The 12386-nt window shown below is 43.8% G+C and overlaps 1 protein-coding gene across 1 annotated transcript in view; it reads left to right on the top strand.

Annotated features, from left to right (window-relative positions):
- The window catches only part of LOC137431903 (mitogen-activated protein kinase kinase kinase 13-like), a 439979-nt gene that overhangs the window by 193284 nt on the left and 234309 nt on the right, over positions 1 to 12386 (top strand). The window contains exon 5 of the mRNA XM_068123737.2: positions 8180 to 8338. Coding sequence (XP_067979838.1) covers positions 8180 to 8338 — 159 coding nt within the window. The remainder of the gene's footprint in view (positions 1 to 8179; positions 8339 to 12386) is intronic.

A 12386-nucleotide genomic window follows, 5' to 3' on the forward strand; every position in this document is an offset into this window, starting at 1 on the left:
CGGCGCCATCTTGGCGTATCCTCGTTAAACATCGCGCAACTCTTGCTCGCTGAGAAACACCATCCTCACAGATTTACCACGGGTATGTTTCAACGTAAATCACATGACACAGAATGGTCAACAAGAATGGTTACATACCACCATGGATCCTCTAAATCGCAACCGAAGGGAGTTGAAAACAATCTCATGCACCATGTTTATGCTGCGTCCACTTCCGCTTTTTTATACTCCTTCCGCTTTTTGATACTCCTTCCGCTTTTTTTATACTCCTTCCGATTTTTATACTCCTTCCGATTTTTTTAATACTCCTCCGCTTTTTTTATACTCCTTCCGATTTTTTTATACTCCTTCCGATTTTTATACTCCTTCCGATTTTTATACTCCTTCCGATTTTTTTATACTCCTTCCGATTTTTCTACTCCTTCCGATTTTTATACTCCTTCAGATTTTTTTCTACTCCTTCCGATTTTTTTACTCCTTCCGATTTTTTTATACTCCTTCCGCTTTTTTTATACTCCTTCCGATTTTTATACTGCTTCCAATTTTTATACTCCTTCCGATTTTTTTATACTCCTTCCGATTTTTATACTCCTTCCGATTTTTATACTCCTTCCGATTTTTTTATACTCCTTCCGATTTTTATACTCCTTCCGCTTTTTTTATACTCCTTCCGATTTTTATACTCCTTCCGATTTTTTTATACTCCTTCCGCTTTTTTTATACTCCTTCCGATTTTTTTATACTCCTTCCGATTTTTATACTCCTTCCGATTTTTTTATACTCCTTCCGATTTTTATACTCCCTCCGCTTTTTTTATACTCCCGATTTTTTTATACTCCCGCTTTTTTATACTCCTTCCGATTTTTTTATACTCCTTCCGATTTTTATACTCCTTTCGATTTTTATACTCCTACCGCTTTTTTATACTCCTTCCGATTTTTTTATACTCCTTCCGATTTTTATGCTCCTTCCGATTTTTATACTCCTTCCGATTTTTTTATACTCCTTCCGATTTTTATACTCCTGCTTTTTTAATACTCCTTCCGATTTTTATACTCCTTCCGCTTTTTTGTACTCCCACTTTTTTATACTCCTCCCGCTTTTTTATACTCCTCCCGCTTTTTTATACTCCCGCTTTTTTATACTCCTTCCGCTTTTTATACTCCTTCCGCTTTTTTATACTCCTGCTTTTTTATACTCCTGCCGCTTTTTTATAGTCCTTCCACTTTTTTATACTCCTTCCACTTTTTTATAGTCCTTCTGCTTTTTTATACTCCTTCCGATTTTTTATACTCCTTCCGCTTTTTTATACTCCTCCCACTTTTTTATACTCCCGCTTTTTTATACTCCTCCCGATTTTTTTATACTCCTCCCGATTTTTTTAATACTCCTTCCTATTTTTTAATAGTCCTTCCGGTTTTTTTATACTCCTTCCAATTTTTTATACCCCTGCCGCTTTTTTTATACTCCTTCCGATTTTTTTAATACTCCTCCCGATTTTTTTATACTCCTCCCGATTTTTTTACACTCCTCCCGCTTTTTTATAGTCCTTCCGATTTTTTTATACTCCTCCCAATTTTTTTAATACTCCTTCCGATTTTTTTATACTCCTTCCGATTCTTTTTTAGTCCTTCCGATTTTTAATACTCCTTCCGCTTTTTTAATACTCCTTCCGCTTTTTTATACTCCTTCCGCTTTTTCATACTCCTTCCGCTTTTTTATACTCCTGCCGCTTTTTTATACTCCTTCCGCTTTTTTATAGTCCTTCCGCTTTTTCATACTCCTTCCGCTTTTTTATACTCCTTCCGCTTTTTTATACTCCTTCCGCTTTTTTATACTCCTGCCGCTTTTTTTTACTCCTCCCGCTTTTTTCATACTCCTCCCGCTTTTTTATAGGGGAAGGCGGGGCAAGTTGAGCATAGGGGTAAGTTGAGCCACCACCTCCCAGCCAGTTATGAATGAGTCAGACTTTGTGGTGGCACCATCTATAGATGCCCCATTGCATAACTCCAAATTCTGCCATATTGTTTTCTAAATTGAAACAGAAACCAGTGTTGCAGAGGGAAAAATCCAATTTTCAGCCATAAAAGTAAAAAGGTGTAAAACAGGTAAGTTCATGTTTCTTCCATATGCAGCATAGATATAATATGGATATCAGATGACAATTGTTAGTCCAGGTATGTGTCTCCATTCTTGTCATAGACTTTCATACGATGGATGCATAGAATATGTGTGTATGTGGAGACATCTCAGAAAGTTCAGACTGGGGTAAGTTGAGGCAGACCCTACGGGGCAAATCGAGCCATGGCTCAACTTGCCCCGTAGGGTCTGGCTCAACTTGCCAACTCATGTTGGTGGAGATAATAATAATTAGCATTTATAATGCGCTTTTCCCCAAAGGCTCAAAGCGCTTACAGAATACCATATTATTACCCCGGTCATTGGATACATTGCGAGCCTTGTGACTTGTCAGTTTGGCAGCTTAATTGACTTGATTTCTGACATGTTTTAGTTTTAGTTCCAGATCCAAATGATGAAGCTGGCATTGATGAGCAAGATATTGTGCCTTAATTGCCACAGTCTGACTGTTGGCCTTTCTGGGTGTATTTGGGACACTTTTGTTTTATTGTGACTTAAAACTGTGGCAGCTGTTTTCAACTCAATCCAGCTGCCACATTGAATTATAACCATGAACACAAGGTACATGTAAATATTTCGTTGTGTTGTAACAAGTACATTAAATATTTTTCAGGCAGACCAATTTTTGTACTTCAGTTATCTTTATTTGGGGCAATGATCAACTATTTGGGATACTTTTTGTTTAATTGTGACTTGAAACTGTGACAGGTGGATTGAGTTGACTTTTCTTACCACAGTTGACAATCTTGTTTTTCTACGAGAGTGACTCAATTTGTTCGTAACTGATTACTAGACTACGGATTTTTATGTTAAGAAAATATGCCTTTTATGTTTTGAAAAGCGGAATTTTTTTTTTTTAATGTGAAAAAATCCCAAAAAAATTTTTCCCCTCGTTTTATTCATTTGTTATTATTACCAAGTTTTTCAGAAATCAGTCAAAAAAAGAACAAAAAATGGTACGCTTTTTCCTGCACAACATTAAGCACTCTGGGCTAGTAAACAGGTAAAAAATAACGTTCAGGTACCTTTATTGCAACCGCATTGTTTGATAAGTAGAGGGCTAGAAGAAATTGACAAGACCCTTTTAGGAACGGTTAAAGTAGGTGTTTGAAATCATTATCTTGGTAATGTTCTCCTTGGTGAGGCGGTGTCGGCGGTCGGTGAGGACATTTCTGAAGACGGAGAAGGACCTTTCCACGTCGACACTGACGATGGGGCAGTACCTCAAGAGGGGGATGTCAGCAAGCTTGACTCCAGCCGGCACACCAACCTCAGATCCGTGCTGATCTCCATCCAGGATCAAAGCCACTGTCCTCAGCACACCAATGTCGGGATTGCGCTGCAGCACCGCCTTGAACTTGGTGAGCAGGATCTCCTTACGGCAGCCTCGGATCTTTTCAAGCTCCTCCTTGGCCTGATCAAGGAGCTGGAAGGCCTTGGCCAGCTCCATGCCGGCCTCCTCCAGCTGCTTAAGGATCTTCGGGATGAACGACATGTGGGCATTTAAGAAGACCAAACTGAGCTTGATGTCCGCCTTTCCGAACAGGTCCTTGGCACTCCGGATTGCCATCGCGTCGTCATCGTTCAGCTGGTCCACAATGTCCTTGACGGCCTCGAAGTGCTCGGCGTAAAACACCGCGGCGTCGATCCACGTCCCCCACCAGAATGGGCTCTGGGGGGAGAGAAAGATTGGGCTGCTGCTCCTTCCAAAAGACAACACACGACGGGGCTTTGACAAACACCTTCTTCGTCGTGGCAATCAGGTCGTTGACGTCCTTGAACATTTATCGGACTGTCTCGCAGACACGGTGGAGCGCGTGGGCAACGCAAGTCACATGCAGCAAGTCCGGGAAGAGTTCCTTCAGGGCATGGCCGGCCTTGATCATATAGGCCGCGGCGTCGCTGACGAGGACCTTGAGGCACTCCGGCTTGAAATCAGGCCAAAGATAGCGCAGCGTGTCATTGACTGCACGCACGATCTCCCCGGAGTTGGTCTTCTCCAGAAACATGCACTGGACGAGGTGGGGACGAAAGTACCCCTCCTTGGACAAGCATCCCGCAATGATGTTGGCCACATATCGACCTGCCGAATCGGTCGTCTCGTCGACGGACAGCCAGATGGGCTGCTGTCTGAGGTCAGCACGGATCCCCGCCAAGGCCTCGTCGTAGCACTTGTCGAGGTAGTGCTTTCGAATCCAGCTTTCATCGGGGATCTGGAGAGTGATGTGCTTCTCCAGGAACGACCGGAGGGCAGGGTTTTCCAATTTCGACCATGGGATGCCAGCGGCCAGCATGGCCTGGCACAGCTCCTGAGCCACGACGTCGCACTTGTGCCTCTTTCCGCCACCAAAGTCATCCATGGTGGCTTGCGTGACCGTCCTCTTCTTCTTCAAGGCCAAGTTGCTCTTGTGGCGGTCTCCTCGGACATGTTGGGCCAGCTCAGACTTCTGCTTCGCCCGGAAAGTCTTTTCACAAGCTCGACAGAAAGCCGTGTCACTCGACACGTACTTGAAGGTGGCCCCATCGCCGCCAGCGTTCATTTCCTTCAGCCACTTGTCACGAAGAGCAGCACTCATCTTGATAGGAGACTTGTTCACACTTTGTGTACACTCTCTCACTGTAGTACACCGCCTCACTGCTGTACACGCTGGGGATGCAACGCACACAAGTGGACGCAACGTTTTGTTTTTGAGATCGATCGCAGTTAAAAATTTCGATCGCAGTTACAAATTTCGATCGCAGCTTAAAATTTGGAAAAATTACCTAATTTTTTTAGCGTTGCCAGACATTTTCGACCAAAAAGGGCATTTTATTTTATTTTTCCCGAAGAAGGGCGAAATTCTTTTTTTCTCCGAAAATTGCAAAATAATTTTTTTGCGCGCAAAAAAGCCGTTTTATGTGAAAAATAAAAATAAAAAATTTCCACATAAAAATCCGATGTGCACTGATTACTATAACCATGAACACAAGGTAATCATTTCGTTCAGTCTTGTAGAACTTTACAACATTAAATATTTTTCTGGCAAAACAATGGTTTCCTACTTTAGTTATCTTTATTTGGGGCAATGATCAACTTACCCCTATGTGGTACAACTTACCCCAGAGGTTGGATCAACTTACCCCTCAGGCGGGCAAGTTGAGCCATTTGGCCTCCGTTTTTTCAAAGGTCACAGTGACTTTCAGTGTGGGGATAGAAAGTAAGAACTAGCTAGAAAATGTTTCCCAAGGATTAAATTAGAAGGCAAGATACTCATTTGTGCAAGATCATCCGTAAGTTCAGTCCTAACATTCCAAGAACAAAAACTGGCTCAACTTGCCCCGCCTTCCCCTACTCCTTCCGCTTTTTTTTTTTTTTTTTTTTTTTTTTTTTTTTGTATACAAGATCGAGGCTCGTGAATGAGCGAACATTAATCACACAGAAAGACAAACCGACACATAAAACATATAACATAGGGAGCGGTAGACAAGATGGGGAGAGAGGGGGAAGGACACAAACACAACATTTGAGAGCAGGGACCGAGAGACATGGAGACATCGAGAGATCTGAGAGAGGGCGAGGGCTTTGGGGGGGGGGGGGGGCATGGGAAGGGGGCGGTGGGAGAGGTATAAAACATATGGACACTGCCAGGACTTCCAGGAAAGAAGTTGGAATTTCAAACAAGGTGGATCTGGGGTGAATTAGCGGGGGTAGAAAAGATCAAGGTTTTGGATGGGGGAAGATAAGAGATGGTGGTGAACAGCTGTTTTAAAGACCTGGAGGGAGGAGTGGGATTGAAGGGAGTGAGGGAGTTTGTTCCAGAGGCGGGAGAAAAGAGGAATGAAAGAGTGAAGGTGAGCGGAGAGCCGAGATTTCGGCAGTTTAACCATCAGAGGGTTGCTGGCAGATCTTGTGCGACCTGTAGGAATATTTGGGGGACAGAGCACAGAGAGAGCTGGGGGTGCAAGTCCAGAGAGGAGTCGGTAGAAGACAGAAAGACCACCTACCTGCCTGCGGTGAGTGAGTGAAAGGCCCTCAGAGATAGCTTCATCGCGGGAGATTCCAATAATTCTGAAAGCTTTGGTTTCAACAGCGTGAAGCCGAGCTAGGTGTGAGGAAGGAGCACCGGCCCATAGGGGAGAACAGTATTCCATTGAGCTGCGGATGAAAGCCTTGTATGTGGTGAGGAGCTCAGGTGTGCCGAGGAAGGACTTCGCACGACGGAGGATGCCCAGTCGGCGACTGGCTTTGGAGGCCAGCTTGGAAATGTGGTTTTCCCAAGAAAGATCATGGCAGATAGTGAGACCCAAAATCTTGAGCGACAGAACTTCTTGGAGAGGATTGTTGAGAAAGTAGATGGGAGGGTTGTCCAGTCGATCTTTTCGGAGAGACATAGTAAGAGTGTGAGATTTGTCAGGATTGAAAGACATGTTCCACTTGTTTGACCAGTCTGTGATTTTGTCCAGGTCTTCAGAGAGTGAGGAGGCAGCAGACTGCCGATCTGAGGGAAGAGGAATGGAGCGGCAGAGAGTGGAGTCATCAGCAAAGAGATAGAGAGGATTTTCGAGAGAGTCAGAGAGATCATTGATGAAGACCAGAAAAAGCACGGGGCCCAGAACACTGCCTTGGGGAACTCCAGCCTGAACAGGAAGAGGAGATGAGAGAAACCCATTCAGGGCCACACGTTGACGACGACTAGAGAGGAAGTCCGCCAGCCATGCGTGGAGATTTCCATGGATACCAAAGGAGGAGAGTTTGGTGAGCAGAGCGGGGTGCCAGACCGTGTCGAAGGCACGTGATATGTCGAGGGAGACAGCTCTAATTTCCTGTTTGGCATTGAGGACCTCCATCCATTGTTGAGACAGCAGAAGCAGCATGTCCAGAGTAGAGTGACCTGGTCTGAAACCAAATTGATGATCAGAGATCAAGCCATTGGAGAAGAGGAATGATTTCATATCAGAAGCAATGATGGATTCCATGACTTTGCTGATAATTGGGAGAAGGCTGATTGGTCTGTAGTTGCTAGGATCTGTTTTTGCACCTTTTTTGTGCAAAGCGGTGATGTTGGCTGATTTCCAAGCAGAAGCTTTTTTATACTCCTTCCGCTTTTTTATACACCTGCCGCTTTTTTTATAGTCCTTCCGCTTTTTTATACTCCTTCCGCTTTTTTCATACTCCATGTGCTTTTTTCATACTCCTTGCGCTTTTTTATACTCCCGCTTTTTTATAGTCCTTCCGCTTTTTTCATACTCCTGCTTTTTTATAGTCCTTCTGCTTTTTTATACTCCTTCCGCATTTTTATAGTCCTTCCGCTTTTTTATACTCCTTCCGCTTTTTTTTTTTAATACTCCTTCCGCTTTTTTATACTCCTTCCGCTGTTTAATACTCCTTCCGCTTTTTTCATACTCCCTCCGCTTTTTTATAGTCCTTCCACTTTTTTCATACTCGTTCCGCTTTTTTATAGTCCTTCCGCTTTTTTCATACTCCTTCCGCTTTTTTATACTCCTTCCGCTTTGTTATACTCTTTCCGCTTTTTAATACTCCTTCCGCTTTTTAATACTCCTTCCACTCTTTAACTCCTTCCGTTCTTCACACGAGCTAAACCATTAACTTGTAAACTGTACGTGCATCCAAAACGCATTAACCTGTGGGTGTTTGTTTGTGTTTGAGCACAAAACGTATTAAACCGTAACATTAAAAACTGTTACTAAAGTAGTTTCTGTAATGACGTCATCAGCGTACATCACAGGCGTTTTGCGCCTACTTTGGTTGTTTTGAGCAGAGACTGTGTGAAATGTATCAGCAGGTCTGATAGTATAATTTTAATTAGAAATGATCCGCATTAATAAACAAAAATTTAACATTGAAATCAGCGACACAAGATGTCACTATTGCAGATTCAAATTTCACCGTCACTAGAATGGCAACCACAAACCACCGAGTGTCTTCATTGCCAGACCATATTTAATGGATGGCATTGTGAAGGTGAAATAATGACGATGCAGTCTGCAGATTACCTACATGTACGTTGCCGACTGTGTTTTATTGTCATCTTGCGTGCAGGTCATTTGGTGTGGTCTTGTGGGAGTTGTTGACAGGTGAAATACCTTACAAGGATGTGGATTCATCAGCGATAATTTGGGGAGTGGGAAGCAACAGCCTACAACTGCCTGTGCCATCTTCATGCCCTGAGGGCTTCAAGATTCTTCTTACCCAATGCTGGTGAATCCCTATGGTTTTACCATGTATATTTTTTCAGTTCTTTGTGTCTTTCAAAGTTTTATCTATTTTTAGTTCATTAGTTTTATCTGCTATTCCATTGTGGCCAGAGTATTGTGAAGCTGAATAGCATTGACATTGATGAGTACAACAACAACAACAACAACATGCATTTTAAGGCCATTTTCCCTGCAAGAGTGGGGGTTAGCCTTGCGGTCCCCATGACAATCTTCTCCATTTTTCCCTATTTTCTGCATCTCTCCTTGTTAACCCCCTTGCCCGCATGTCTTCTTCCACCGTCTTTAGCCAAGTCTTTCTCGGTCTTCTCCGTCCTCTACTTCCTTCTACATTCATTTCCATCACTCTTCTCAACCAGTCACTTTCATCCTTCCTCAACACATGACCAAACCATCTCAACCTGTTCCTCTTCACAGCATCAATCACAGGCTCTATTCCCATCATCTTTTGCAATTCATCATTTGTCTTCCTCTCTCTCAACGATACTCCGCACATCCACCGAACCATTCGCATTTCCACCCTTTCCAGCCTTCGTTGCTGCTCTACATTCATGACCCATGTCTCGCTCCCATAAATCATAACACTTCTCACACATGCAGCATACACCTTTCCCTTCAGCTTCAACGACACTCCCCTCCGCATCAGCACGCCACTCAGTTCCCGAAACTTCTTCCATGCAGGAAGTTGAGTTCCATGAAGGTCACATTGATGAGTGAGCTTAAATATCCTCTTTTGCTTCATTGATGTCTCATTTTCCCCAATGACCTTTGACATAATCCTCTCTACATGCAATGTAAATGTTGCATTTATATTTTATCTGATGTTTGCCCAAACGTCTTAATAAAACATATTCCGTCTGTGATGAAATATTTTAAGGTATTGGATAACGTGTTCTTTACGTGATTGTATCAGTAAGTTGCTGTTTTTTTTTATAATTACCTCCACCACCTAATGTGGATGTAGGTTATGTTTTTAATAATAATAATAATAATAATTCATTTATTTTGTATAGCGCTTTTCCAGAAGCCCAAAGGCGCTTTGACAGAGTGGAAAACATAATGCATAACAATACATGAAAACAACAATTGCAAAAAGACAAGAATCAAGAAAACAAACAGCAGCGATATACGGCATATATATAAGACAAGAATCAAAAAGACAAGACAAGAATCAATAGGGAAATATTTAAAGCAAAAGGAGGGAGAAGGAGAAGAGATAGTCAGGGGTTAAATGCTGTGGGTTGAATGTTGAATGCAGCGTTGAACAGGTGGGTCTTTAGTGATGTTTTGAATGTGGTGAGTGAGGAGGAGTCTCTGATGGTGTGAGGTAGTGAGTTCCAGAGGGTGGGAGCAGCGATGGAGAAGGCCCTGTCCCCCCAGGATCTGAATTTGGTCCGGATGGAGGGGGTCAGGAGGTTGGTACCAGCAGAGCGGAGGTTGCGGGTGGGAGTGTGTCTGGAGAGGAGGTCAGCCAGGTAGGATGGGGCCAGGTTATGGAGGGCTTTGTATGTCAAGAGGAGGATTTTGTACTGGATTCTCTGGGGGATGGGGAGCCAGTGAAGCTTGTAAAGGACGGGGGTGATGTGGTCACGGGTCCGGGAATGAGTGAGTAGACGGGCAGCGGAGTTCTGAATGTATTGGAGTTTATTGGTGATTTTTGAGGGTGAACCATAGAGGAGGCTATTGCAGTAGTCCAGACGGGAGGTGATGAAGGCGTGGATGAGGGTTTCTGCAGCCGTGGAGGAGAGGGATGAGCGGAGACGGGCAATGTTTTTCAGGTGAAAGAAGGCTGACTTTGTGATCTGTTTAGTGTATTTGTCGAAGGAAAGGGTTTGGTCAAAGATGACGCCAAGATTCCGGATGTGAGGGGAGGTGGATACTGGGATACCGTCGATGTTGAGGGCAAAGTTATGGGTGGATTTTGTGAGCGTTTTTGGGCCAATGATGATTATTTCAGATTTATCACAGTTAAGCTTGAGGAAGTTGATTTGAAGCCAGGATTTTATTTCAGTGATGCAGTTTGTCAGGATAGAGTGGGTGTCGGTGGAGACGGACTTGGTGGAGATGAAAAGCTGGATGTCATCGGCGAAGCAGTGGAATTGGAGACCATGACGGCGGATTAAGTGACCGAGCGGGGACAGGTAAAGGATGAAGAGGAGGGGGCCAAGAACTGAACCTTGGGGGACACCTTGGGGGAGGGGAGCAGTGGGGGATTTGCAGTTATTGATGGAGATGAACTGGCATCTGTCAGAGAGGTATGATTTAATCCAAGAGAGGGCAGTGCCGGTGACGTTAAAGGTGGATTCAAGTCGGGTGAGGAGGATAGTGTGATCGATGGTGTCAAAGGCAGCGCTGAGGTCGAGGAGGACGAGAATGTTGAGGTTGCCAGCGTCAGAGGAGAGGAGAAGGTCGTTGGTGATTTTGAGGAGAGCAGTTTCAGTACTGTGGTTGGAGCGGAATCCGGATTGGAATGTTTCATACAAGTTATTGGCAGAGAGATGATGTTTGAGTTGAGTGGCTACAGCGCGTTCCAAAACTTTTGACAGAAAGGGTAGGTTGGAGATGGGTCTGAAGTTGTTTAGGGTGTCAGGGTTTAGACCAGGTTTTTTTAGAATGGGGGTAACAGCAGCAATTTTGAGGGAAGGTGGGACGATGCCTGTAGACAGGGAGGAGTTTATTGTTGCAATGATAAGTGGAGAGAGAGCAGGGAGGGAGGCTTTGACAAAGCTGGAGGGGATGGGGTCAAGAGTGCAGGTGGCAGTTTTCATTCCTATGAGGAGTTCAGAGAGGTCAGTAGGAGAGATTGGGGAGAACCGAGACAGGGGGTGGCAGGACAAGGGGGGGCAGGTGGTTGGAGGGGGAGCGGGTGCGGCGGTGGTCAAGCTGTTGTAGATGTTGTCAATTTTGCGTTGGAAGAAAGAGAGGAAGGAGATGCAGTTGTCTACTGTGAATGACTGGGTGGTGGTGTTCAGGGGGCGGAGGAGTTTGTTTATTGTCGAGAAGAGTGCTTTTGGGTTTCCGGAGCCAGAGTGGATAATTTGAGAGTAGTAGGCAGAGCGGGCGCGGGAGAGGGCATCTTTGTAGTGTTGTATGTGGTCCTTGTAGGCTTGGGAGTGAACTGTGAGACCCGTTTTATTGCGGAGTCTTTCAAGTTGGCGAGCACGAGTTTTCATCAGGTGGAGTTCAGGGGTAAACCAGGGAGCAGAATGGGTGAAAGAAACTGTTTTGGTTTTTACAGGCGCAAGCTGGTCAAGGCAGGAGGAGAGAGTGTGGTTGTAGTAGTCAGTGAGGTCGGAAGGGGTGTGGAGGTCAATGAAGGGAGAAGTGGACATTTTTTCAGAGAGGGTGGATGAGAATGAGTTTTTTACCCCTGTCTGTCTGTGTGTCTGTTTGTTATGACGAAAATTTAAAACTTTCGTCACATGTCGGTCTGTCTCGTTTGTCATAACAAAAATTAAAAACTTTTGTCACATGTTGCTCTGTCTCCTTTGTCATGACAAAAATTTAAAACTTTCGTCACGTGTCGCTCTGTCTCCTTTGTTATGACAAAAATTAAAAACTTTCATCACATGTCGGTCTGTCTCGTTGTGACAAAAATTAAAAACTTTTGTCACGTCGGTCTGTCTCGTTTAGTATGACGAAAAATAAAAACTTTTGTCACATATCGGTCTGTCTCATTTGTTATGACAAAAAATAAAAACTTTTGTCACATGTCGGTCTGTCTCATTATGGCTAAAATTCAAAACTTTCAGCACATGTTGTTCTGTCTCGTTTGTCATGACAAAAAATAAAAACTTTCGTCACATGTCGGTCTTTCTCGTTATGACTAAAATTAAAAAAATTAGTCACGTGTCGGTCTGTCTCGTTATGACTAAAATAAAAAACTTTCATCACATGTCGTTCTGTCTCGTTTGTTATGACAAAATTTAAAATTTTTCATCACATGTCGGTCTATCTCGTTATGACTAAAATTTAAAAGTTTCGGCACATGTCGGTCTGTCTCGTTATGACAAAAATAAAAAACTTTCGTCACA

The sequence above is a fragment of the Myxine glutinosa genome, chromosome 7 (genome assembly GCF_964187855.1).
Source record: "Myxine glutinosa chromosome 7, kmMyxGlut1.1, whole genome shotgun sequence".
NCBI classification, from domain to species: Eukaryota; Metazoa; Chordata; class Myxini; order Myxiniformes; family Myxinidae; genus Myxine; species Myxine glutinosa.